The following is a 26,953-nucleotide window of genomic DNA, read 5'->3' on the forward strand; positions in this document are numbered from 1 at the left end:
ATATACACACACAGACACACACACACATATATGTATATGTATGTATATACGCATACACACACACACACACACAAAGAGTATGCTTTCATGCCCATCTCTACCCCAGGTTCTCACCAAAGGTAACTACAGTTGACCCTTGAACAACATGGGTTTGAACTGCCCAGGTTCACTTATATGCAGATATTTTTCAATAAATATACTGGAAAACTTTTTTGAGATTTGTGACAATTTGAAAAAAACTTGTAGATGAACCATGTAGGTTAGAAATATTGAAAAAATTAATAAAAGGTATGTCATGAATACATAAAATACATATGATACTAGCCTATCCTTACATAGGCATAAGGTGACTGATATTTAACACAGAATTAATAATGTATTAGTTTTCCTGTTTTATAACTTTTTTTGTGTGTGTGTGGTACGCGGGCCTCTCACTGCTGCGGCCTCTCCCGCTGCGGAGCACAGGCTCTGGACGCACAGGCTCAGCGGCCATGGCTCACGGGCCCAGCCGCTCCGCAGCATGTGGGATCCTCCCGGACCGGGGCACGAACCCGTGTCCCCTGCATCTGCAGGCGGACTCTCAACCACTGCACCACCAGGGAAGCCCTATAACTTTGTTTTCAAAGAATTACATTACCTTACAGGTACGATATGCCCCCCCTCTGCCTCTCCCTCCGTTATAATTTATGCTTCAGCAATTCTGAACTATTTACAGTTCAATAAATATCTCAATGCGGTGAGTTGCTCTACTCTTACTGTCTTTTCTGTCTATACAACATCCCCTTACCTCCACCGTCCATACCCCAACCTCTGTAAATCCCATTAAGCCAGTGTTTCTTAACCATGGCATAAATGACATCATGAGCTGGATAATTCTGTTTGGAGGCTGTCCTGTTCACTGTGAGATGTTTAGCAGCATCCCTGGCCTCTACTCACTAGATGCCAGTAACACTCCCCCTAGTTGTGACCCAAAATGTCTTCAGACACTGCCAAATGAATGCATAAAATATACGTAGATTATATACTAGTGTATCCTTACAATCGCAACTGGGTGACTGAAGTAACTAGAGAAGGAAGAAAAAAGCTTACTTTTCACTACAATCCTGTGTGTTTTAAATTTCGTACCTCTTCTAACCTTTCCACTGCTACCACCCTAATCCAAGCCACCTTTCCCCCTTCCTCTTACTCTCCCACTTTTTCTCTCCCAACTACTGCAACAGCCTCCTAATCAACTTTTCCCTTTCTTCATCCTTGGCTTCTTCAATCCATTTTTACCAGTCGTTTTAAAAGTTAAATCAGATCATGCCACTCATTTGCTCAAAACCCTCCAGTGTCTTCCCAATGTCACTCAGAGGCATAACCAAAACCTTAAGATGAACCTCACACAGTATGCAATCCTACCCTCTACACTCCTCTCTTGCTGATCTCTCCTTCTAGTATTTGGCTTTTGTAGGTCAAAAAGGAACAAACAGCAGTTTCAAAAACTGAACCTATTACTATCTGTTCCCTTGCTGTGTTCTAACTTTGGACTCTTTGCTGTTCTTCAAACACATGAGGGTCCTTACACTTGCTGTTCTCTGTTGGGAACACAACTCACCCAGACACTCACATGGCTCACTCCCCAACTCCTTCAGGTCTTTACTTCTCAGGGGGTCTTCCCTGGCCACCCTATTCCTACTCATAGCACCTATTAACATCTAATATATTACATATTTTACTTACTCATCTTGTCTATTGTCTCTTTTCTCCATCTTGATCAGTGGTTCTCAAACCTGAGTGTACATCAGAATCACCTGAAAGGCTTGTTAAAAGAGTTTCCAAATCAAGAAGTCTGGGGAATAGAGCCTGAAAATGTGCATTCCTGACAAGTTCCCAGATGATGCTGAGGTTCCAGGGACCACATTTTGAGAACCAATGTTTTAGAATGTAAGCTCCATGAGAACAGAGATTTTTGTTCACCTACTCACTGCTTTACCTCTATGACCTGGCACATGGTAGGCAGTGAGATAGGTAAATGAATTTACTCTGTTCCCAAGGCACCCTCTGATTTGGTCTGCTATATGGTGCTAAAATTTTACTGAATACTGTAAAAGATAAATTACATGACTGTAATGAGTTAAACTGTGTCTCCCAAAAAGACTGGGGTTGAAGTCCTAATCCCAGGAGCTATGGATGTGATCGTATTTGGAAATAAGGCATTTGGAGAGGTAATCAAATTAAGATTAGGTCAGCAGGGTGGCCCCTAATTCAATATGACTGACGTGCTTACAAAAAGGGGAGAACACCATACTAAGACAGAGACACACAGGGAGAATGCCATGTGACAACAGAGGCAGAGACTGGTGTGATATAACTTTAAACCAAGGAACGCCAGTGACACATGAAGCTAAGAGGCACGGAACAGATTCTTCCCTAGAAGGTAGAGCATGGCCCTGTCAACATCTTGGTTTCAGACTTCCAACCTCCAAAACTGTGAAACAATATATTTCTGTTGTTTTAAATCACTCAGTTTGCTGTATTTTGTTATAGCAGCCCTAGGAAACTAACACAATGACCAAAAATGCAAATGACTACACCAAGCTGTATAATTTCAAGTCTCCCTATTATCCAACTTGCACCAATTTATTTTAATATATAGTTTTCATTGTGAACTAATCAGACTTCCTGTTCAGAATCTCCCCAATTTAACACCGCCTCTCTCTGCCCTCCATGTGTCCCTTCAATGTGCAAGGCAGCTTACACTACAGGTTCTAGATAATGTACTCAGATTTTCTTTTTGGTTTCTCCTACCTTCCTATGGGCTACCCTATTTCACATACAACAGCTTCTTTATATTTTTTTCTTCAAGGGACACTTCTTATTTTCACATATTATAGATTTTGGCATGTATTTTCCCATAGGACATCTGAATTAGTTATAAACTGAAAATTTAAATACACATTCGATACACATTTAGACTTCAAAATAAAATGCTAACTTCTCTTTTATGGAACAATTCTCCATCTTTTCCCCCTTATTCTAAAAGAATGACCTTAATCCCACTTAGGTTTGGGTAAAAGAATTTTGCCATGTTCTTTCCACCTTGCTGTGGTTTGTACACTAGCCTCTTTACTCAAATCTCAACAAATCTTCTAAAAGTAACATGGTTGTACTGGGAAGCTTAAAATTTTAAGTGAATCTGAATGAAATTTCAGCATCAAGTTGTCCATTTTCCATTTACTGTTTGTTTACAGGTGCACTGTCACAAGAATTCCAATCAATGATTTCTTCACACAGAAACTCTACTTTAAATTACCATGGTTTATAAAGTAAGCTGTATAATGCAATTTTTATCTTAGTGAGCACAAGTCAATATACAAATAGTATATAGCATACCTAAATGACACACTTTTCTATTTCTATGACTAGGTGATCATTAATTGATATGTACTCCTAAATGACTTTGTGATAAAATTCTACTAATTCCTGGATACTGAATTTACTCAGAAATATAGACTAGTATAATCTATACCCCCAAAAAAACATATTTAAGAAAAATACCTACCTTTAAATGGGTAGTAACCACAAAATATTTTTAAAATGCTGAACCCTAACTAAAAAGATCAGAAAAACACAAACTCCAAGCAAATTTAAGAGAGACATCTAATTGTTCTCCACTAGTACTAAAATACCATGCTCTTTTCCTGTGAAGAATTTTAAGTGAGTCATACTTTCCTTACTAAATCACTGTTTTACTTAACATATGGTAAAAAGAGTTAACTGTTTGGTAACTTGAAACTTTACACTCAATTAAACTGTACATTAGTATACACTACAGCTGGCAGAAAATAAAATAAGTATGATCACTATACACAATACTTAGAACACACAGCATCAAGTGACATTTATCTGATAAAAGTGTGGAAAGTTGCAAAAAGTTAGTTTTACCTCCTAAAACCTCAGATTCCCACTGTCTAAACCAACAACAGAAATAAACAACTTGAAATTATGCACGACATCTTTTCCTGGCACCCAGGCAGAGCTATCGCTGCCCAGTTTTTGGTAAATGAACATATTTCTGTTCGTTACACATTGGCCTAATTACTCTATTGCATTAAAGTTCTAACTTTATAATTAACTTTTAAAATCATAAGGAAACCAATTCATGGTTAGGATAATAGTTTTCAACCTGAAATGCTTTAAAAGGATATACCACAATAACTATAAGGAATTGAGAGAACTAGATTATAAATCTAGTCAACTTTTCCAAAGCTTGTGATGTTTTGTCATTTGACAATAATAATAAAGGGAGAGGGTAAGAGCTGGGCAAGAATAAATCCCCACCCCTAAATTTCGTTCATTTTTTTGTGTATACAATTCCAAATTCAGACCTGTAAAGCCAATTTGTCAGCACCTACGAATCCCATCACACTTGGTGGGGGAGGGAGGAGGGAAGGAAAAAACTCCTTTCCTCGTCCTCCACGCAGCTAGTGCCCAAACACACCTGCCTCACTAGAGGCAGGGAAATTTAAAAGAACAAATCGGCCACAGACAAACCTGCTGGTCCAAGAGAGCCCTGAGGAAGTCCCCCGGCACTTGCGGAAGGCGCCCGCTCGCTGGGCGCTGGGGCGGCGCGGCAGCCCGGCTGCTCTCCTGGAAGATGTCCACACGTGAACGCCCGCAGGTCCGCAGGGAGAGGGCCCAGCGGGGCACGACCGCTAAGTGCTCAAGCCGCGCGGTCCGGAGCGCAGCCCGTGTCTCACCGTCGCGACCCGACGGCAGGCGACGCGCGAGGAGGCGAGGGGCACGAGAGAGTAAAAGGGAAGGACCCACGACCCAGAGAAGGCTACATGTCAACAAAATAGCGGCCCGGTGGGCAGGCGGCCCCAATGGCAGTTCGCAGAGATGCCGGGAGCAGGAAGTGCCCCGCGCCTCCCTCAGGAACCCGCACGTCCCCAGCCCCGGCGACGACTCCGAGACACCTGTTTGGCGGCGCCGGGGGTGGGGTTCCACCCTCCACGCTCCCCCACTCACACACTCACGCTCCGAGAGGGGAAGGGCGAGGGTAACCAAGACATTGGACCCACAGTCTGAGGGCGCCTCCGCCGGCGTACCTGACATCAGCCTCGGCTCCCTCTCGCCCCTCCGGGGGGGCAGAGAGGGGGACGACACGAGCCCGGCGACCCTCGCTCTTCTCGGCAGCCGCAGAAGTGGCTCGTGGCTGCTAGCCGGGGCCGCCCGCTGCCGCCCAAATTATTCCCCGGCAGCGGTGGCGGCTGCGGCGGCGGCAGCAGCAGCCGAGGCGGGCCCAGCGCGCGCTCCCGCCCGTTCGCTCCGCCCCTCCCCGCAGCGCGTCCAGGCCGCGGCCCGCGGATAGCGCAGCCGCCACCCAGGGCTCTCCTAGCGCTGACGTCGCAGCCGCCGCACCAGCCCCAGGGAAGGGAGGAGCGAGAGGGGGCAGGGTGGGGCGGGGCTACGACGACGTGTGGGCGCGGGGATTGGCAGTCGAGAGCACGCCCCGCCCTTGTGCGAAGGGGTCTGGGAAGTCGGGTCTTCTCTGAGCGATAGTCGCGGCTCTCTTGCGGCTCCTCGCTGGTGGCCTCCGGCTTCCTGATCTTGCTCTAGGGTTTTGCGTTAGCTTGCGGACCTTGAGAGGAGTTAAAAGCAGTGAGACATCAGGTACCGAGACTGCGGATACCTGAGGGACCTTTGTCTGAGGGACAGGCTCTTACCCTGCAGGAGTCTTATGGCCTCTAGCCTGCTCTTAAACAGTTCTTTTTACCCCTGTTATGCCCCCCTCCCGACTCTCTTTACTCAGTATCTCTCTGGCCTTAATGAAAGGAAATACGGCAAGATAGGTACGCGAACTGTTGTTGCATAACCAGGTATGTGAACCCGCAGGGGCTGAAAACCCAATTAGTGATACCACAAAGCCTCCTGAAGGCACACGTGGTCTTTGGTTCTGTCATTACTTCACTGCTGTCAGGCAATGGCCGGAAGAGCTTCCTCGGGTCCTTGCAAAACTTCAACCCCCACCCCCTCCCCGCTTTAGTTGGCAAAGGGACTTTGTATCAGAAAACTGTTTTTGGATTAGAGCGAGGAGTCCTGGAGCGATTGAGGCAACCCCACAGCAGTCAGGAGGTGGGGTAAGGTCTTGACTTTATTGGTGTTAACAGTCGTTTACAAGGCCTAGCCTGAGGGTGAGAAAGCTACCCTGCTTCCTTTAAATGCCCTCCTCAGCAGTTCTTTAGTGCCTTGTCCTCTGGGCTGGAATCTTGGTTTCCTCCACCTATCAGCTGTGTAACCTTGGCAAGTTACTTAACATGTCCGGGAGAAATAATAACGTTAGTAAGGTATTGTTGTTGTCCACCCCCCTTTAATTTGTTTACATTCAGCTTTAGTGTAGTTTAGCAGTATATGCGATTAATAAATCCGAAAGAATCTTCCAAAAGAGTTTTAAAACATCTAGATTCTTATCCAAACCTCTCATTTTTTCAGATGAGAAAGCTGAGGTCAGAAAGATAAACTGCGAAACCCGTTCTGGAAGAGAAGTGCAAGTATCTGATGTCCAGGTTAGTGCTGTTTCCTGGGCCCATGCCTCCAGACTTCTCTCTTGGATCCTTACCTCCATCATTTTCTTTCTTTCCCAGCCTCACCCCCTTTCCTTCCACAGCCACTGTGAAACAGGGAAAAGAGACCCTTCAGAGGTCAAAGTGTTCCAACTAGAAAGCAAAATGAAACAAAATACCTCAGGATTCTTATTTTAATTTTATTAATATTTATAATGAACAAGGAATAATATTTTTCCAATGAGCAAAGATAAGAAATCCTTCCAAGGACAAGCTCAGATACAGCATGTCTAAGATAATTTTCTTAGTGGCAAGAAGGTATGTTGATACGAACAACACCAGATCAAATCAGCCCCTCCTACCCTTCTGGGTATTTTTGAAAATAGCTGTTATTTTCATGAAAACAATACATACTTATTCAAATAAAAAAAAATTTTCCAAATCCCATAATACAGAGGTAACCATTTTTAAAAGTTCATGTTATACTCCTCCAGACATCTCTAAGAATAAAAAATACATAAAGATATATAAATACAATGTATGGTAAACTGGATTTCATGATGTACACAGTTCTTTTCTCACTGAACAATATATCATGAATAACAGCATTTTTAAAAGTTGCATAATGTCCATTAAGTGGATGTACTATCATTTATCTAACCAGTATTCTATTGATTCATTTCTGTTTTTTTTCCAAATGTTTACTATTTTAAACAACTCTGTGATGAGCTTCTTAATGCATGTACCTTTGTACAACTGTGCAGCCGTCACCTTGAATAAATTCCTGGAAATGACATTCATGTCAGCCAATTTTTCTTCATTATCAACTAGAAAAAAGAAAGTGTGATTACTTTGAATATAATTTATATGTGAGACTCAAAATGACCAGATTCTCCCATTTGAAACGCAGATAAACCTTGGACAGTATGTTTGTCTGTCTGGTGTGGCGTTTCAGTAATGTATGTCAAAGCTCCTTGGAGCAGAATAATGTGTGTCAAGGCTCCTTGGAGCAGGGTGATAGACACTGATAGTTGATTAAACCCTTTCTTTCTTACTAGCAGAACTCTAATTTTTTTCAGGGTGACAGTGTGTCCAGTTAAAAATATTTACTTCCTCAGTCTCTAATAAGCCATGGTTTAGCCATGTGACCTGTCAGCAAAATGAAAGTAGATGTTGCTAGGAGAGGCTCAAAGTTTTATGGAAGAAATTTCCTGTTAGCCATTGGACCTATACCAGTCCTTTATCTTACCTGGAACAGTGACATGATGCTAGAGGTGGAGCAGCCTTATTTCAACCGCAAGAACAAGATAATAGCATAGGAAGCCAGAGGGGCCTGGGTTCATGATTGCTTTGGAGGGTAAGCTTACCCAGCTCTGGACTGCCCACTTCTGGATTTGTTGTTATGTGAAGGAAAATAAATTCCTCGTCTTTAAGGTCTTGTTGTTTGGGTTTTCCATTATAAGCACTGAATGAAAGTCCTAACTGACATAAAAAGATAGGAAAAGTCATTATTTATTTAGCACTACATGTAGAATTTTTTAATAGACAGGGTAAGATGAAAATGGGGGCACAAAATGGAAACAAGCAACGGCAAAAAAACACTCTCTAATAAACTTAGTTTTCCTTTAAATACCCAAATATTACGATTAGATTAGCAAATCTTTTTGTAATAATTAGATTAAATTCTATAAATTAAATTATATTTACTGGTTTAGTAGTTTTCAAATATGTTCACAGGTTCTTAAGTGAAGCTTAATTCCCCTCACCTAATGCTTGTACTGTACTTAGTGACTTGTTCTCATGAAGAGAATATAGAAATGCTGTAGAGTGACTTCTTAGAGGAGACTATAAAACATATGCCAGCTTTCTTCTTGCTCTCTCTCTGGGATTGCTCGCTGGGGAAAGGTAGTTATGTCATAAGGACATTCAGCAACTTATAGAGTGACCCATGTTATGAATAATTAAGGCTTCAGCCAGTTAGGAACTGAGGACTCCTGGAAACAGCCATGTGAGTGAATTTGGAAGCAGATCCTCCAGCCCTAGTCAAGCCTTCAGATGACTGCATCCCTTGTCAGTATCTTTATTGTACCCAAAGAGAGTTTGTGAGCCAGAACCACTCAACTAAGCCACTCCCAAATTCCAGGCCCTCAGAAACTGTACAATAATAAATGTTTGTTGTTTCAAGCCAGTAAGTTTTGGGATAATTTGTTGTGCAGCAAAGGTAATGACTGTAGCTGGGTCTAACAGAGCCTACCTAGAACAATGCCTGACACATTTGTACGTATTATTTGTTGCTTGAATGAGTAAACAGTTGAATCAATATATCTTTTTCACTTAAAGGGTAACATACAATGCTGGTATTATTTTTGATCCCTGACACCTGTGTTACATCAGGTTTTTCTGACATGATCATAGGGAAATCAATTGTGAATCTTACTGAGATCTGAACATTGACAATCCTGGAAGAAACATATAGTGAACAAAGCAATGGAACCCTTGAGACATGAATACTGCTCCCAGTTTTATCAGTGATTAGCTGAGTAGCAAGTCACCTAAGCCTTCTAAATCTCAATTTCACTATACATAAATTGGGGGAAATAATCCTGACTGGCCTCAAAAGGTAGTCAATGTGATTATATGTGACAGTATCATTCTTTTAATTACATTAGGTTTGTAATGTCTATCCTACTTTTTTTTTTTTAATTAGTTAGTTTATTTTTGGTTGCGTTGGGTCTTCATTGCTGCGTGCGGGATTTCTCTAGTTGCGATGAGCGGGGGCTACTCTTCCTTGCGGTGCGTGGGCTTCTCATTGCAGTGGCTTCTCTTGTTGCGGAGCACGGGCTCTAGGCACGTGGGCTTCAGTAGTTGTGGCATGTAGGCTCAGTAGTTGTGGCTTGCGGGCTCTAGAGCGCAGGCTCAGTAGTTGTGGTGCATGGGCTTAGTTGCTCCACGGCATGTGGGATCTTCCCAGACCAGGGCTCGAACCTGTGTCCCCTGCATTGGCAGGTGGATTCTTAACCACTGTGCCACCAGGGAAGCCCTGTCCTTTTTTATTTTTAAGCAATTGAGTATTAAATATTTTAGGTGTGTATAACATTGATTTTTCTTTCAAGAAGTGATAACTAATAACTGATTTTACTGTGTACCTTTGTAAAATATTATCATTCACAGTAAGCAGTTAGGATTTAAGAGTATGGAAGGATGGTAAGTTATTATATGTCAGAGCTCATTTTATTAGCCTGTTGAAATATGATTGCACTTTAAAAAGAATACATAATTATGACTGGCTCTTTTCTCTTTTCAGGACTTAATTTGTAATTATGGTTGGGTGTGTGCCCCTCTTTATGGATGGTTGGGTGTGTGCCCCTCTTTATGGATGGTTGGGTGTGTGCCCCTCTTTATGGTAACAGTGGTAGTTAAACATACTTAGTAATAAACATACATTTAACCAATAATTTGGTCTGAATGTAAGCATTTATTCTAGAGCAAAATTACACCCAAGAGCAAGAAAATAAATGGTAGAATACGTGTCTTTCTCTTTCAGAGAGGAAGACTTGGGCACGAAAGGGAAGGCTTTATATAATGGAACATCAGAGGTAAAGAATATGCAATTAGAGACAATGCACAATTTGGCGGTGTGACTAACTCCAGAGGTAAACATATGAGGATGAGTAAGACAGAGCTTCAGTGTAAGATTCAAGTCTTGATAATGTAACGGATGAATTATTGAAACTTCTAGTTTTGTTGTATTTCCTTTCTTGTTTTCTGCTATTCAGGTGTGACTCTAAATCAGTTGAAACTACTGACTCCTCTAGATATCAGATTATTTGTGGTTTTAGTTGACCCTGGCTACCTCCCACCATTATTCACTTGAATAGGAAGAAGAAACGTAGAAAAAAGAGACAGAGCTTTCTTTTCTGGAGATAGTGTGCTTTTCAACGGAGCTTCTCATCTCATATTGAAAATTCCTGCCAGGTTACAGTATTTTCATTCTGTGGAACCTAAGAGAGCATTTTCCAGACAGTTTTTATTCCTTGCACATCTTCACAAAATCAACCAAGATTTTGAGACAGTTGGAAAGGCTAGTGTTACTTTCTGGATTGACTGACACATGAAGGGGGTAAAGGTGGAGAACGGAGCAGAGGGGGACATAAAGAAAAAAGGAAAGTCTGGGAAATACTTTTAATCTCAAGGGAAGAAGACTCAGCATGACTCACAACATGTTAGCTTGAAAGCAGAGACTGCCTTGTGGGCACTGAGGAACCAGAGAAATACTCAACTTAGAAGGTTGGGCTCCCTGGGGTTACCCTGTGTTCCTCTAGTTTCCTGGAATAAGACTCAGAATATTCCTTAATTATATTCCCTGGTGGCTCAACAAAAGCAGAAAACATTTGTTGTAAATGGAGTAGGTGATGCTTTAAAATCCATAAACAGTAAATTATTTATAAATGTGTTTGTTACCTCTGTGATTGTAAAGAACTGACTTCCAAATTTTAGCTGCATAACGTGGCACAATTGTTTTCTTCTTTCTTTTAAGTTGTATTTAAATGTTTTTAAATCTAAGAATGGATTGGGGTAGATATTTTGTTGGGTTTCTGTCCATCATCCATTGAGAAGCACCCTCTTCCTCTTCCTTTTTCCTCCAGTTCCCATCTAGAGATTTGGTCCTTACAGCCATGTTTATATGCTAGGACCTTTCTCCCTTCTTGATTGGATAGAGTTTGGTCCTTGAAGGAATCTGAATCAATCAGATTCTCTCCTCTGAGAATTTAGAATTGGAAGAGAGGTCTTAGTTTCTCTCTATTGAACACTGAAACTGTAACCCAAACAGGGACTTGTAACCCAAACGTGTGAACTCAAGATAAGGGGAACCCATTGTACAGGGAGAGAGAAAAATGAAGCAGACTATCTGAGAAGAGAAATGACCTTGAGCTTTGGTGATCTCACAGAAACAGAGAAAGAAAGGGGAGAGTGTCATCATTTTTTAGCTTCTCACAGACTTTTCATGACACCCGTCCCGCAAATGGCCTGACTGCTCTTGAGTTCCATGAATCCCTCCACTGTATTCTTATATTAAGTTACACTTTTTATTGTTAAGTTAGTTTGAGTGGATAATTTTTCCATTCTTTAGAGTACATTTCATCACTTCATTTAAGAGCGATCTAAATGGTTTTTTTCATTTATAGGAAGTAAAAAGCATTTTGAAAGCTTTGGTCTGAGGAGTAACATAAAACTTATGAAAAACGCAAAAGCTTCAGTCTTTTGAATAAAAAGAGCAAAATGGCAGAGTAGGAAGCTTCCCACTCTTGTTCTCCCACAGAAACATGGAAAAACAAGCAGAAACAGTCAGAATCAATTTTTGAGAACTCTGGAAAATAGTTGAAAGTTTACAGCAACCAAATGAGCACTGAATCAAGGCGCTTCAAAATAGTAGGAAGGGCTGCTCTCACCTTTTGAGATCGACCACACTATGTAGAGTTTGTTTCTCCCAGGGCCTCTCGCCTTCTGAGATGACCCACACTCTGTCTGTGGCATGTGTATCTCCCTAAAGAAATCTGGTTTCCTGCCTGTTCTCAGTGCAGAGCCTTCTTGCCTGCCTGCTTATATCCTTCACAAGTGTCCGATATTAATAAATCTACTTCTTGCTTATCCCTTTGCCTCTCGCTGAATTCCTTCTGTGCTGAGACTTAAAGAATCTGAGTTGCATTGAGTCCTGAGACCAGGTGTGTGGTTTCAACTGGGAGATTGTGGGTTCAAGTCCAATCTGGAGTGCAACTGGGTTTGAGTCCCATCTGAGGTGTGATTGGGTTCAGAGTCCCAATCTGAGGTGTGCGGTTTCATCTTTGGAAGGCCACATAAGAAATTGGTAAGAGTGGCTGCCTCCAGAGAGGTGACCAGTTCCCCAACCAGGGATTGAACCTGTGCTCTCGGCAGTGACAGCACAGAGTCCTAACCACTGGACCTCCAGGGAATTCCCTAAAACTTTATAATTTGGTTTATTAATAAGTAATAGAAAAAAACTTTGATATCTGTAATGTACATTATGTGGCAAAGTTTATCAGCCCAGCTATTTCCCAATCAAATTGATTTTCTGCTATCTTTATTTTATGAAGTGTTCTGCCCATTAAATTCAAAATAGCTGTGAAAAAAAAAGTAGGAAGATTTTGTAGTGATTTACTTGTCCTTCCACTACCTCTACCCCTGCATGGGGACAGTCTTATAAAATGTCAGTAGTCTTAAAGTGGCAACAGTCTTAAAGCAGCAGTGGTCATAAAGCTGTTGCAGTCATAAAAAGGCAGCTATCTTAGAACGGCAACAGCCCATGTTTCCACTGTGGGACTGTTTCCGTTCTGGAGGGAGCAAAGCTGACCCTGCTCACACATTGTTGTAAAATCTGTTCTAATCTGTTGGGGGGTGCTGTGTACTGAATTGTGTTCCCCAAAATTCATATGTTGAAGCACTAATCCTCACTGTGACTGTGGGGCCTGTGAGGAGGTGATAAAGGTTAAATGAGGCAATAAGGGTGAGACTCTCATTCAATAGATTTAGTGCCCTGTAAGAAGAAGAGACACCAGAACTCGCTCTCTCTCTTTCTTTCCATCATGTGAGGACACAGTGAGAAGGCAAACTAAATTGGCAGGTACCTTGATTTTTGAATTTCTAGCCTCCAGAACTGTGAGAGAGAATTTCTGTTATCTAAGCCATCCAGGCTGTGGTATTTTGTTACAGACGCCCAAGCAGACTAGTATGGGGACAACCTAAAGGACGGATGCTAGGTGTTCCACTCTGTCTCCCCTATTTCAGAACTCAGGAGAAAGAGCTTGAAAATACTTCAAGCCAAATTAACAATCCTCAGACACTTGGGGCAGAGATTATGGTTGAAACATACAGTAGACTGTCTAAGGCAAAAACTGGGGAGAGTTTCTTTGGGAAATTAGGACATTTAAAAGCAGCTATGTATACGCGAGGATTTAGAAAGCCGTGTACATACCCAGGGTAAGACACATGCTCAGAAAACACCTGAGAAGACCCTATGCTTTTCCTTAGGCTGATCCCTTGGCACAGTGCAAGCCTGGCAAGTTGAAGATCAGAGCCAATTTGCCAAGACTTGTAGGTTCCTAGCTTTCAAAGAAATTTCTATCAAAACACCAGCTGAACACAAGCTAAGGAACAGAGACTAATGACCACATTGACAAAGAATGCAGTCTTTGCAGTAGTAGTTTGGGAACAACATTGAACAAACTGATTGCTACAGCCTTCAACAACCAAAAAGTAGCAAGCCCTGTGAGAGGGAGAGAATCTGACTTCCAGGTACCATGCTACAATAGAAAGTAAATAGTTTTCATCAAAAAAATCACAAGGCATACAAAGAAACAAGAAAGTATGGCTCTTTCCAAGCAATGAAATAAATTGGTAGAAACCATCTCTGAGGAAGTCCAGACATTGGAATTACTAGACAGAGATTTTAAAACAACTGTGTTAAATATGCTCAAAGAACTAATGGAAAACATGGACAAAGAACTAAATGAAATGAGGAAAAGGATGTATGGACAAAATTAGAATATCAATAAAGAGGATTATAAAAAGGAACTAAAGAGAAATTCTGGAGCTGAAGACTACAATAGTCACAACTTGGACAAACTTGGCTTTACAACAAACCAGCTTTTTATGCAGAAGACTCCCATTGGGTGATGACATTCCTTAACTCAGGTCATAAAATTTGTCATGGTTTAGTGTGGTTTAGTGGAAATATCTTGGACTTTGAAGTAAGATTGATGTGTTTGAATTATAGCTATAAATAAAAATAACAATGACTAAGATTACTAACCAAAGTAGAGAAAGCTCTAAGAAGGAAGAACTCAGAGTCTAGGACTTGTCACATAATGTCTGCTACTTACTTGCTATTATATTAGGCACTGTGCTAAACAGTTAACTGACTGATTTATTTTAATCTTCATATCAACTCTCTGAAGTAGGTGTTATCAACCTTATTAACTGATAAAGAAACTAATCTTAGAGATTAAGCACTTGTAAGTAGTATAACAAGTTTTTAAAAACTGCTTTATTGAGGAATAAGTGACATGAAATAACTATATATACATAAGGTGTGTGTATAATATGGTATTTTGACAGACGTATACACCCACGAAACCATCACCATAGTCGAGATAGTGAACATATCTATTGCCCCCAAAAGTTTTCTCCTTTCACTCCCCACCCCATCCCATCTCCAAGCAACCACTATTCTACTTTCTGTTACTATGGATTAGTTTGCATTTTCTAGAGTTACATAAACGGAGTCGTACAATGTGTGCTCTTTTTTATCTGGCTTTTTTCACTCAGCATAATTACTTTGAAATGAAGCCATATTGCATATATCAATAGTTCATTTCTTTTTATTGCTGAGTAGTATTCCATTATAAGAATATACCACAATTTGTGTATCCATTCACTTGCTGATGGACCTTTAACCCAATCTGACGTTAAACGATGCAGCACTCTCTCTTTGGCTCCCTCACTTACCATGTGGTCTTGGGAAACCTAATTATTCTCTCTGATGCTCAGTTTTTCTCATTGTAAAATGGCAATAATGTGCTTTTTTTTGCCACAGGATTGTTATGAGTAAATCAAATAACATGTGAAAGCACTTAGTACTGTGCCTGGCACACAGTAGGTGCTTATAAATATCATTCATTTTTCCCCAGGAAAGAAAAATCTCCAGAAAGGGAATAAGGAAAAAAATATAGCAGTACATGCCTTTCTGGCTCTTCTTCCTGTATTTTCATCTAATTCTTGAAGATTTCTCACTTTAATTTCCCCTGCTTGCATTTCATCTGTACCCCATGAATATGATGTTCCCCTTTTCTCTCTGACCCAAATATGGACACAGACTCTTTCTTTTCCCCAAAACATGACTGAAATAGAGTGATATTTTCACAAAAATTAAGGGATATATTAAAGGGGTCTAATTACATAAAACTAAGCAGCGTAAAAATAGTCAAGTCTCCTAGATGCCTGCTCCCATCCCAAGTAATCCCAGCAAAATAAGTCAGAAAGCTTTTTGTTTTCAATTTTTATTTTGACATAATTTCAGACTTTACAGAAAAGTTGCAAAAATAGTACAAGAAAACTTCATACAACTTTTTCCTTGATTATTGTTTTAAAATTTTAACAACTCGAAATATTTTCTTATTCTTCTGCCTCCAAAATTTAGGCTAAGAGTGGCTTGACAGAAAATACTCAATTAACTCAATATGGTAGTAAATATAGCAACAATAACAATTCCAAAAATTGCTTACTGAACCTGATAAGTGCCAATCGACTCAGTGTTGAACTTGGACTATCACCTACTCCTAACCGTATATGACAGTTACTATTATTACATTCATCTAATAGATGAAGATATTGACACATAAAGAGTTTTAGAATCTTGCCCAAGGTCACACAGATAGAAATCTTGTCCTGCTAAATGCAAATGAAACCAACAAGATTCCTGACTCATGTTTTTTTTTTTTTTTTAATTAATTTATTTATTTATTTATTTTGGGCTGTGTGGGGTCTTCATTTCTGTGCGAGGGCTTTCTCTAGTTGTGGCAAGTGGGGGCCACTCTTCATCGCGGCGCGCGGGCCTCTCACTATCGCGGCCTCTCTTGTTGCGGCGCACGGGCTCCTGACGCGCAGGCTCAGTAGTTGTGGCTCATGGGCTTAGTTGCTCCGTGGCATGTGGGATCCTCCCAGACCAGGGCTCGAACCTGTGTCCCCTGCATTAGCAGGCAGATTCTCAACCACTGCGCCACCAGGGAAGGCCCCTGACTCATGTTTTTAATGCTAATCTTTTAAATGAAGTATCTACAAGCTGCAGCCTTTTGGCTAAATCCAGCCTGTAAAAGAGCTTTATTTAGTCCCAGATCTGCTTAGGCAAGGATCACCATCCTCTTATACAGATGAGTGGGCACAACCGGGTCTTCACTCCTTCCTAACCTGGCTTCAGTCTTTCAGTTATCTGGTCATCTTCTCTCACTGACTACTGTGATTTCTTGTCCTGCTCACAGAAAAACACCAGCCTGACTCTAAGTTCCAACTTCCCAAACACCATTTGGTCCTTCTAGTGAGGGTCTCAGGTCTATAGGAAATACCTAAGTGCCCAATAAAGTTGACAGGCAAGGTTAATCTTCACCAAGTGGGGGCATTTCTGGGGCATTTTATGATGACTCACTCCAGACATATTAAATGATAAAAACAATACTGTGCATGTGATCCAAGGGAGCAAACCTGAGGTGGACGTAGTTATGCATTGCTCTGATCTCCCTTCAGGACTAAAAGAATTATCCCCCAGCTATTGGGAGTACTGCCGACAGACAACCCTCAGCTGCCAACCCTCTCAGGGAATTGCCTCAGATGCAGCTACCTGCCTCAACTCAAGACCACACCTTCTTTCAGGGCACCCACATCCAGTGACTAGTTAGCACAGGGGTATAAAAACCAGCCTCCTAACCTCAACCTGTAATATTCTCTAGGGCCGTTCCACCATCAGAGTTCCCCATGGGGTTGACTAAGGCCTTTGTTAAGACTACATCATAGTTCAGTTTCTCCTTCTGTCCAGTCTTGCTTCTTTCTCTTCCCTTTCACAGGCATTGATCTCAAAAGTACTCCCTACTAAGCTGTATGTATTCTGATCTCTGTTTCAGAATTTGTTCTCTGGGGAACCCAGCCTATGACAAAACCTAAAGCAAGGACATGTCCAAAAATGTGTAGTATCTACAGGGATTGTATCAGAGAAACCAGTCCCTGAGAACAATGTTAGCAGATGACAGAGGGAAAGCAGAATTCTTTCCTTCTGTTTGGGCAGCACTAATCAGAAGAAGCAATTAGTATTGAAAGAAAAATAATGAGCCATAATATATAAGCAATTTAAATAGAGTTTAAGCAACTGTAAGAGCATTATCAGTCAAGATCACATTCCTTATTCCCATGTACATTAGACTTTGGTCAAGGATATAAATGATAGGGGGAAAAGACAGGGGTAGGGGTTAAGGATGGAAAGTGGAGGCTGGTAAGTAGGAAGATAACACTTTATAGTTGAAACCTGAAAGATCTAGATGGAAATTGAAGATGGTATACAAAAACAGAATAGAAAGAAACTTCTAGAGTTCAGAAGAACCAGAACTCTAGTTCTGTGAGGAGACCAGAATTTGTACTCTGTATAAAATGTGGAGAGGTTCTAGGGGCAAGAAGCATGCCCATGTGGGGCAGGAAAGAGTTGAAGGATAGAATAAAGATGAGGAAAGTTAACTAGTTTTGCTTCTCATGTGCAAATGGCCATTTATTGTGTGGTTGGTTTTTATCTTCGAAGTACAGACACATCCCCCAATTTATTAACATGAGTGAGTACAAAGCTCCCTAGAGTATGAGAAAGGAAATGAGAAAAGAGACTGTGCTCCAGCTTACCAAGCTCCCAGCTGACTGAAAGGCCTCTTCCCTTTTCTGCCATTATATGTTAAGTATGTTTCTATGAACTGCTGTGATACTGTTTTTAAATTGTTTCTTTAGGAAAATGCATCCATACTTCAAGTTGGATCACCTTAAAATGAGTTTTTGAAATGCACCTCACACAGAGATAGGGGACTTCTGGTTTACTAACATTAACAGTCTAGATGTTGCAGATAAATAAAATTCAGGTGGTAAAACAGTGACTTGCCAAAGGCATCATGATCAAATTAAGCTAAGATTAAAAGTTCATGTACCTTCATTCAGTCTGTAAAACTTCTTTTTCTCTAAGGAGCATTTGTCTTGAAGAGATTATTGGGGAGGGGGGCTAGAGGGGAAAGAACAAACTACCATAGTCCAATGAACAGACCACTTTCTTTTCTTTCTCTCTCCCTCTTCTCCTTTGCATTTCTATTTCTCTTCCAATCTATTTCTTTCCTCCTCCGTCTCTTCCTCTTCCTCTGTTTGGTTGGTGGGGCGGGTGGGGATTTTGTTTTTCTCCTCTCCTTTTTCTTTGTTTTCTGGTCTTTCACTGCTCTCAGTATTTGGCCTGGCACTTTTGATTTTCTAGTCCTTATTTTTATACGTGCCAATCCTAGTAGAGAAAGGAATGTCACTATTACTATCATTTTTTAAAAAAAACATTTACGTTCTTAACTCTTTCTGGCTCTGTGCTAAGCATTATAAAAAAGGAAATTGTGTAGACAGTGTGTGACTTCCAAAAGTATATAATCTATTTTGAATTCAGCTGTGATTTTATAATACCCTCACGATTTTTGACTTTTGTTTGTTTGTTTCTCAGTTCCATTAAAAATCTGGTGATAGCAATGAATTGCCTCCCTCCAAAGATGCATAAGTCACAAATATACCCAATTTGCATGCAATTTCAGAAGGTGCAAAAACTCCCTGAACCCCTTAGGAGTTTATGACCTCATATCAAGAACCCTACTGTTGTCTCAATACATTTACAAATATCACACAATTTGAGATAGGAGTGGTATCTTAAAACATAATCCATTTTAATTCACTTCATTAAGAAAATCAATAGGCTGTATATAACAGCCATTTTTTGTGGTTGCAGAGGTAAAAGGGGAAGAAATGTTTTCAAATTACAAGTATATTATAACATTATCCAAAAGGAAGAAACATTTATTGAGTACTGCCTAATATATACATACCAATTTCCTACATGATACAGCTGTTGTAAAAATTATATGTCTACATATATTACATGTCTACAAATATACAACTATGTACATATGTATTATATATGTATACAACATATGTGCTTATATAATATACAAAGCATATATATGTTATATTTTCACAACAGCTGTATCATGTAGGACTCATCAGATAGGGAAATTGAGCTCAGTGAGATCAAATAGCTAATTCAGGTCACCTGCTAGTGAACAATAGCTGAGGATTCTAACCCACATCTAACTCCAGTGCCCCCTTGGAGGATGATTTCTTATTTATCTTTTCTGTTTAACATAAAACTTAGCACATAGGAGGTATTCATGGAAAGTTGAATGTTGATTGAATTAAACTGAACAGGGTCAAGCACAGAGCCCTGTAGTAGATTCCTGGAGACTAGATACAACTCTCCCCCCTGCCCCCCCCCCCCCCCATTTAATTTCATTTCTTTAGAGAAAAGCAACGGGGCACTCTAATAAGTTCTGAAGAGTAGAGGGGAGTCTACAAAATCGCAGAGAAATGTAGTAATTTTCCTCTGTTCATCAGAGAGATATGTTTCCAGCAGTGTGAGGGTAACAGGCTTGAATGTGCCAGTTTTCATTTGGAAGGAGTGTACTGCAAAGTTAATGCAATATTAAGTTGAGGAAACCATTTTCAATTTAGTGAGTCCTTTGAATATTAAAGGAAGCATCCTAACTGAGGCTCCTGAAATATAAAGGACAATTTGAAACATGCCTAGGAGGAAAATACAGCAATTTTAGCATAAGGAAGTTCTCAAATGAAGTCTAATTTTAAAGGAAAAAGAATCTCATTGATTGAAGAAATTGTTCAGAACATATATGTACATACTCTGAGGGTAGCTAATGAAGGAAACCATAATTTGAAGAGAGTTGGTGAGGAAAATGAAAGTAATATCAGAATGTGGGCACCTCTTAGATAGAGGCTGATTATACTTTAAAAGAATGTTTAGGAAAGCTAATAAACACTCAACTAAGTTGAACAGAAAATACATCAGAAGTAACTATAATGTTAGAAGCCAGTCAAGACAACGGAGTAATGGAGAATCAGTGACTGTTTCCTTGATTTAAAAATAAGCCCATCCGTGGGACTTCCCTGGTGGCGCATTGGTTAAGAATCTGCCTGCCAGTGCAGAGGACATGGGAAGATCTTTCTGGTCCGGGAAGATCCCACATGCTGTGGAGCAACTAAGCCTGTGTGCCACAATTACTGAGCCTATGTGCCACAACTACTGAAGCCTGTGCGCCCTAGAGCCCACACCCCGCAACTACTGAGCCCGCTTGCTGCAACAGCTGAAGCCCACATGCCTAGAGCCCATGCTCTGCAACAAGAGAAGCCACCGCAATGAGAAGCCCATGCACTGCAACGAAGAGTAGCCCCCGCTCGCCACAACTAGAGAAAGCCTGCGTGCAGCAACAAAGACCCAACAGAGCCAAAAATAAAATAAATTAATAAAATAAAAATAAAAATAAGTAAGCCCATCTTGACAGAGGGTCAGGGCAAGATCATTATGTATAGTTTCTGAATTTTTCCAATCTTTTCCTAAAAACATAGTAAATAACTAGAATAGCAAAAGAAAAATTCTACTCACAACATCCTCCAGAAGACCAACCAAAACACCCCCATGAACCTCAGAACACCAGTAGGTGCTGCCTTACCCAAACCACAGATGATGTAGGACCCATACAGGACATGCCTAGGTTTAGCAGTTATGCAGAGCTAGTGGAGGAGAAAGAAGAAGTTTTAATGGTTCTATGAACATTGCAGTACAACAACTGCCAACAAATCCTAAAAAAGAGAAAGTCCCTCCTTGAATGGGATTTTCAGCAAGTGAATATTGTGAGAATAACAGTGAAAAGGAGAAGGTTCCAGACTCCGGTTATGGGTGAGTGGAATAAAAGGTACACAGCTACACACTAAGGGACTATGGAGAGATCAGAAGATACTGCAGTGACTTAAGTGCTCAAAGAACTGAGAAATATCTAATAAAAACTCCTTTCCTAAGGAAAATGCTACTGTGAAAAGAATTCAGGTGGATCAGGACAGGAACTTTGAGGGCAAAGAGAGAAAAGGATCAAACTCTTTGGGGAGAGGTAGGACTCCAGAGAAGGCAGAGCTCAGAAAATGGGTATAACTACACAGAGTGGTTATTTAAATATATATTTGTGGATCTGTCTGTCTGTCTATCATCTATCTTTGTGATAACAATAGAGGAGAGAGCTCCTAAGCAGTAAAGATAAGAAAGGTACCATGGTGCCTCTCAATCCCCCTACAAGGGAACCACTTTCTAAAAGCACAGTACACTCAAATTGTTTATATGTGAACAACAGAAAAGAATATTGTCAAAAACCAAACATACTATTATATTTTAAAAAATGGACTAAATAATGCATTCCAGACAATATACAATCAAAAAGCAGATAAAAACTAAATAATATAACAGAATTATCTAAAAGAAATTTAAAAAACAATAAAAACTATAAAAGAACAGGACCTCCCCGGTGGCACAGTGATTAAGAATCCACCTGCCATTGCAGGGGACATGGGTTTGAGCCTTGGTCCAGGAAGATCCTACGTGCTGCGGAGCATCTAAGCCCATGCGCCAGAACTACTGAGCGTAAGCTCTAGAGCCTGTGAGCCACAGTTACTGAGCCCACACGCCACAACTACTGAAGCCCACGCACCTAGAGCCTGTGCTCCACAGCAAGAGAATCCAGCACAATGAGAAGCCCGCGCACCACAACGAAGAGTAGCCCCCGCTCGCCGCAACTAGAGAAAGCCTGTGCGTGCAGCAATGAAGACCCAATGTGGCCAAAAATGAATAAATAAATAAATAAAATAAAAAGACAGTAATTTAAAAAAACTATAAAGAATGGCGTGTATTAAAATTAGGAAACTCAGAATTTAGAAGGCTAAACATCAGTTGGGGATGGATATGATTCAAAACTGAGCTTAAGTCATTGTAAAGGCTGGTCTGTTTCCAGTTTACCCTTCCTTACTCATAAAGTGTGTCCTTTTTTGGTCCCAATTGAGATTTATACATCTCCTCTTCCCTGCATGGCTAAGAACTCCAATTTTCCTCCAGTCCTTTGAAACTATCAGAAGTTTTGCTCAAATTCTCATCTTTTCAGCTACTGTTCTCATATAGGCAAATATCTCAAGGCTGAAAGCAATGACACATACCAGGCTCTGGGATTCCCTTATTTTCTGGATAAAATCCCCATAAATCCTCACTTCCTGAGTGAGGATTCTTCAAATACCTTCACATTGTTCTGAAACAACCTAGTCCACCATTGTCAGAAACAGAATTTGGGAAATAAAGTTGACAAAGGAGGAGAAAGAAAAAAGGAAAAAAAAAAGGATTCGAAAGAAAAAGTATACAGAAGACAGGAAAAGAAGATCCAACGTAAGTACAATTTATGTTGGAGGAGGGAAATAAAAGCAATAGAACAAAACAAATACAAAAATCCATAATGCAAGATTTTCTTAAAATTAAAAAAAATCGAACATCTATATTGAAAGAGCACACCATCCATGGTCCATTGGAAAATGAACCCAGAATTGTCAACACCAATACATACTCTGGTAAGACTGGACAACGAAGAAAAAATTCTGGATGTTCAGGCACAAAGAGCAAGTCACTTATAAAGGAAAAATAAAATCATATATTCATCAGATTGATCCACAGCATAGGACAGTAGGGAAACATATTTAAGATAACCAAGGAAAGAAAATATCAAACTGATTTTTATACATACCCAAACTTGCTTTTAAGTATAAAAGTTACAGAAAAACAAAGCAGTTGTGAACATGCATGAACTCATGGAATGTTGCTCCTTGAGAAATTTACCTAGAAAACAATCTTCAGACAACCAACAGATCATAGGAGATGCTTCAGCTAAGTGTCAGGCACATAATAACTTGCCAATAAATGTTACTTTAACAAATGGATAGATATATGAATACATGGGTTAAAGAATAAACTTACGTATTTCAGGATATACCTGGTAGGGAAAAGGAAAGGGTCATCCATATTACTAGTTACCAGAGAGCTAGGAATATGAAGTCAAAGAATCTTAGTTCTGAGAAAATTTTTTTAGATCAAGATGAATAAACTGTGTCAAAGATTTGCCCAAGACGCACAAATGGACCATGGATGAGCCAGGAAATAGATCCAGAGTTTTCTGATGCTTAGTGAAGTTCTCTTTAAAAACTCATGCACGAGGACTTCCCTGGTGGTCCAGTGGCTAAGACTCTGCGCTCCCAATGTAGGGGGCCTGGGTTCTATCCCTGGTCAGGGATCTAGATCCCACATGCCGCACTAAGAGTTCACATGCTGCAACTAAAAAATCCCACATGCTACAACTAAAAGATCCCTTGTGCTGCAACTAAGACCGAGTACAGCCAAATAAATAAATAAAGTAAAAACTCATTCATTGACAAAGTGTAACCTTTAAATAGCATTATTCATTTTTTTCCCCAAAATAAACTAGTCCTGTTTTCTGTATCCCATAGTAAAATGTTTACTGAAAACTGGACCACAACATTTTTTCATCAACTTCAAAAATTTACAACAACAATTTATTTATTATAGAAAAATTAGGGAAAAATTCACTTACAATCTTATCATCTTTACCTTTTATTTTCTTGAGCGTTGCATGATTTCACATCATTTAACATCATAGTGTAACTTTTGTCTGTCCCTAATTTACTCTCCCTTTATATTTGGTTGATATAAATCTTAAACTTGCCAAGCTGATTAGTTACAGCTCCTTGGTACCTCTTGAAACCTGAAGGCAGTGTCATCAGATGAGGTTTTCATTGGGTGGGGAAAAAGAGGAAATGAGAGTGGGAGAGAACTGCTGTGTGCTGAGGAGAAAGTAGCCATGAGTAAGTAAACTGGAGGTAAATATGTTTGGCCTTATAGATCAGGCTTCTCTCTTCCCCAGAGCCACATCCAGTTTTGGTATCTCCATATGGTATTGCCATGGTCCAACAGAGCTAGGGGGCCGCATTCATAGCAATGCCTAAGAGACATGATAACCGGAGGCACTACGTAGCAGAGGGCAGACCCAGGTGTTGCATATATGATGCAAAAGCAAGTAAGATCACATCTAGGAGAGCTTCTGCTGACAGAGCAGATTTTCAGATTTTGTTATTTCAAATATATCCCCAATCCTAAGTAAACCCCTTGGGGAGGAAATAAAAACTTTCTTGATTTTGTGATAGAGAAATAGGGGCCAAAGATATTTAGTTTGAATATTAATGTGTATTGTGTATCTAGTTATTGAACTAGTACAAATGGATTAGTCTCAGATAGTTCATAGAATTAACTTAAAATTTTAATAATAGCAATAAGTTTCTGATAGACTGCTTGGATTCAATTCCCAGCTCTGTCACTAGACACTGAGTCATTTAAGAAAGTTATTTCACCTCTCTAAGCCTCAGTTTTCTCATAAAATGTAAAAAGATAATAGTACCTAACTCATAGGGTTGTTGTGAGAACATCATGAAATAATGCATAAACATCACTGTACTACAGACATTGGCATCTATTAATCTTTTTGTAAATGTTAGCGGTATTACTGTTAGTGTCACTTCTAGGGGTCTAAAAAAGTGGTGAGTACCATCATAGAACATCTGACTAGTTTTTAATATAGCCGCACCAAAAGGAGTGTTTTTACACTAGAGAGGAAGGCATACCCATACACACCCTCACACACTCACTGAGTATGGTGTAAATGACTTGTGATAATAATCATGATCTTTTCTCAAAACCAGGAGTTAGCAGACTCCAGCCCACCATCTGTTTTTGTATGGCCCACAGCTTAAGAATGGTTCTTGCATTTTTAAATATTTGGGGTGAAAAAAAAAATTAGAGTTAATAAATCTTGGCAGGATGAGACCAGGATATCATTTATCAAGAAATAGAATAAAATTTTTGTTAAAAGCAGAAATTTCCCTACGGAGGATAGGGTCTTTCTATAGGAAATCTATTTGCAGTGACTGAGAATCTATAATGTAGTGGTTAAGAGCTCTGGGACCAAATTCCTTCACAAGCTTCAGTTTTCTTCTCTGTAAAATGGGAATATTAAGAACACTGTAGACATAGAATACAAACTTATGGTTACAAAAGGGGAAAGGCAGGGAGGGATAAATTAGGAATTTGGAATTAACAGATACACACTACTACATATAAAATAGATTTTAAAAAACCCACCCACCTTGGAGGGATATAACAATCAAATTATGTAATGTATTCAAATTGCTTAACATACATTTTGACAGTTATGCCTTCAACAAATGTTAGCTGCTGTGGCTGCTATTGTTGTTGGTATTATTATTACTACTACTATTATCTCAGGCGAGAGATGTAAAGACCCCAGTTCTCCCTGACCTTTGGCTTCCTGTGGTTATTGTACAATGGGTTTCAATACTGTCTAATCCTTCAGGTGACGGTGGCTTTTCCTTCTATCCCATCTCACTCCTCTGGGTGTTAAAGACCCTCTTTATCCAGGGGTTTTTGAAAGGAAGAGTGTCCAACAAAAGACCAGTACCTCTTGGTACACTAGCATCTCTTTGGTAAATTTTTGCACTGTCTTCTTGGCTCTTCATTCTGTCTTGGTATCTGATATAAAATTATCATCATTATTATTGTTGTTGTTATTTGATATCTTTGGTTCTTGACTCCACAGTCCAAAGTTCACATCTTCTACTCCACACCAGGCTCCCAGAACCCTTGCCTGAGTCTCATATGCCAGGGCCTATTTAATTGGGATCATAAAAGAGCTGGGTCATGGAGTGTAATAAATAAGCATTTTGGAATTGGGCAGACATGGGTTCAAATTCGTGTACCACTGCTTGCTAGTTTTATAACTTGGGTCCATTACAAGACCTGTGAGACAATTTCAGTACATGTAAAATGGATAAGTTAATGTTCATCTCAGTGTGTTTTGAGGAGGATGAAAGAGGATAATGGATATGCCTGGTATTAAAAAAACCCTCAAATGTTAGTTTCCATCTATATTGTGTATATTTAAATTTGTGAGTTTAGATTTACACCTTTCCTTCCAGAGATATGCGTAACAGTGGTATCAAGTTTGTTTTACTGCCATATTTGAATAGCAGAGATGATAGTTTTCTAGCTAATGTATATTGCTATTATGTAGGTAAGCCCCTGTTATCCCATTTTTTATTCCTCCTTAGGCAACTACTTTTCTTGGAACCATTTGTTTCTATGCACTTGACCTTGAGTCACTTTCTGATTTATTAGTTAACATAACCATAAGCTTGTCTGATTACCTTTAATTAAGTTGTATCCATTCCTGACCATGGAAATTCCCTTGTTTCTTGGTCAGTGAAGTCCCACCTTTGCAGCTTTTAACAATTCAGTCAGCTTATTTTGCCCTTTGTAATAAATGTGGCACTTCTGTCTCCAAACTTCTCTCGGAAGAACCATCAATTAAAAATATGTTTTAGTGCAATGAGCATTTTAATAATAGTATCTATCTTTAAATATAGAAATGATTGATTCTTCAATTAGTAAAAGGCTCATTTATGTTGTAGCCTTCAACTGACATGAAAATTTAAAAAATCAATGTATTAGATCTGTGGCTACAAGCCTCCATCTAGGTATATACACTCCTGTGGCATTGCTATATAATTTATAATTGATTAAGCACGGTCTTCCTGATCATTCCTTA

At 39.9% G+C, this 26,953-nt stretch overlaps 2 protein-coding genes across 4 annotated transcripts in view; one reads left to right on the forward strand and one right to left on the reverse strand.

Moving 5' to 3' along the window:
• The window catches only part of C1GALT1 (core 1 synthase, glycoprotein-N-acetylgalactosamine 3-beta-galactosyltransferase 1), a 40,829-nt gene extending 35,476 nt beyond the window's left edge, over window positions 1–5,353 (reverse strand). The window contains exons 1-2 of one of the 3 annotated variants that reach the window (XM_024767047.1): window positions 5,094–5,353; window positions 4,537–4,632 (exon numbers count right to left, since the gene is read on the reverse strand). In XM_024767047.1, coding sequence (XP_024622815.1) covers window positions 4,537–4,632; window positions 5,094–5,100 — 103 coding nt within the window. In that variant the 5' untranslated portion in view covers window positions 5,101–5,353. Of the gene's footprint in view, window positions 1–4,536; window positions 4,633–5,021 lie in introns of all 3 variants that reach the window. The other 2 variants (XM_024767046.1, XM_024767048.1) reach the window with 2 other exon arrangements.
• A 226-nt stretch (window positions 5,354–5,579) lies between these two features.
• Window positions 5,580–26,953, forward strand: part of ASNS (asparagine synthetase (glutamine-hydrolyzing)) — a 137,666-nt gene continuing 116,292 nt past the window's right edge. Inside the window, exons 1-3 of the mRNA XM_024767106.1 lie at window positions 5,580–5,658; window positions 5,798–5,864; window positions 6,478–6,551. The gene's annotated coding sequence lies outside the window, so the exon portion shown is untranslated. The remainder of the gene's footprint in view (window positions 5,659–5,797; window positions 5,865–6,477; window positions 6,552–26,953) is intronic.

Source organism: Neophocaena asiaeorientalis, unplaced genomic scaffold (genome assembly GCF_003031525.2).
Source record: "Neophocaena asiaeorientalis asiaeorientalis breed wild unplaced genomic scaffold, Neophocaena_asiaeorientalis_V1.1 scaffold70, whole genome shotgun sequence".
NCBI classification, from domain to species: domain Eukaryota; kingdom Metazoa; phylum Chordata; class Mammalia; order Artiodactyla; family Phocoenidae; genus Neophocaena; species Neophocaena asiaeorientalis.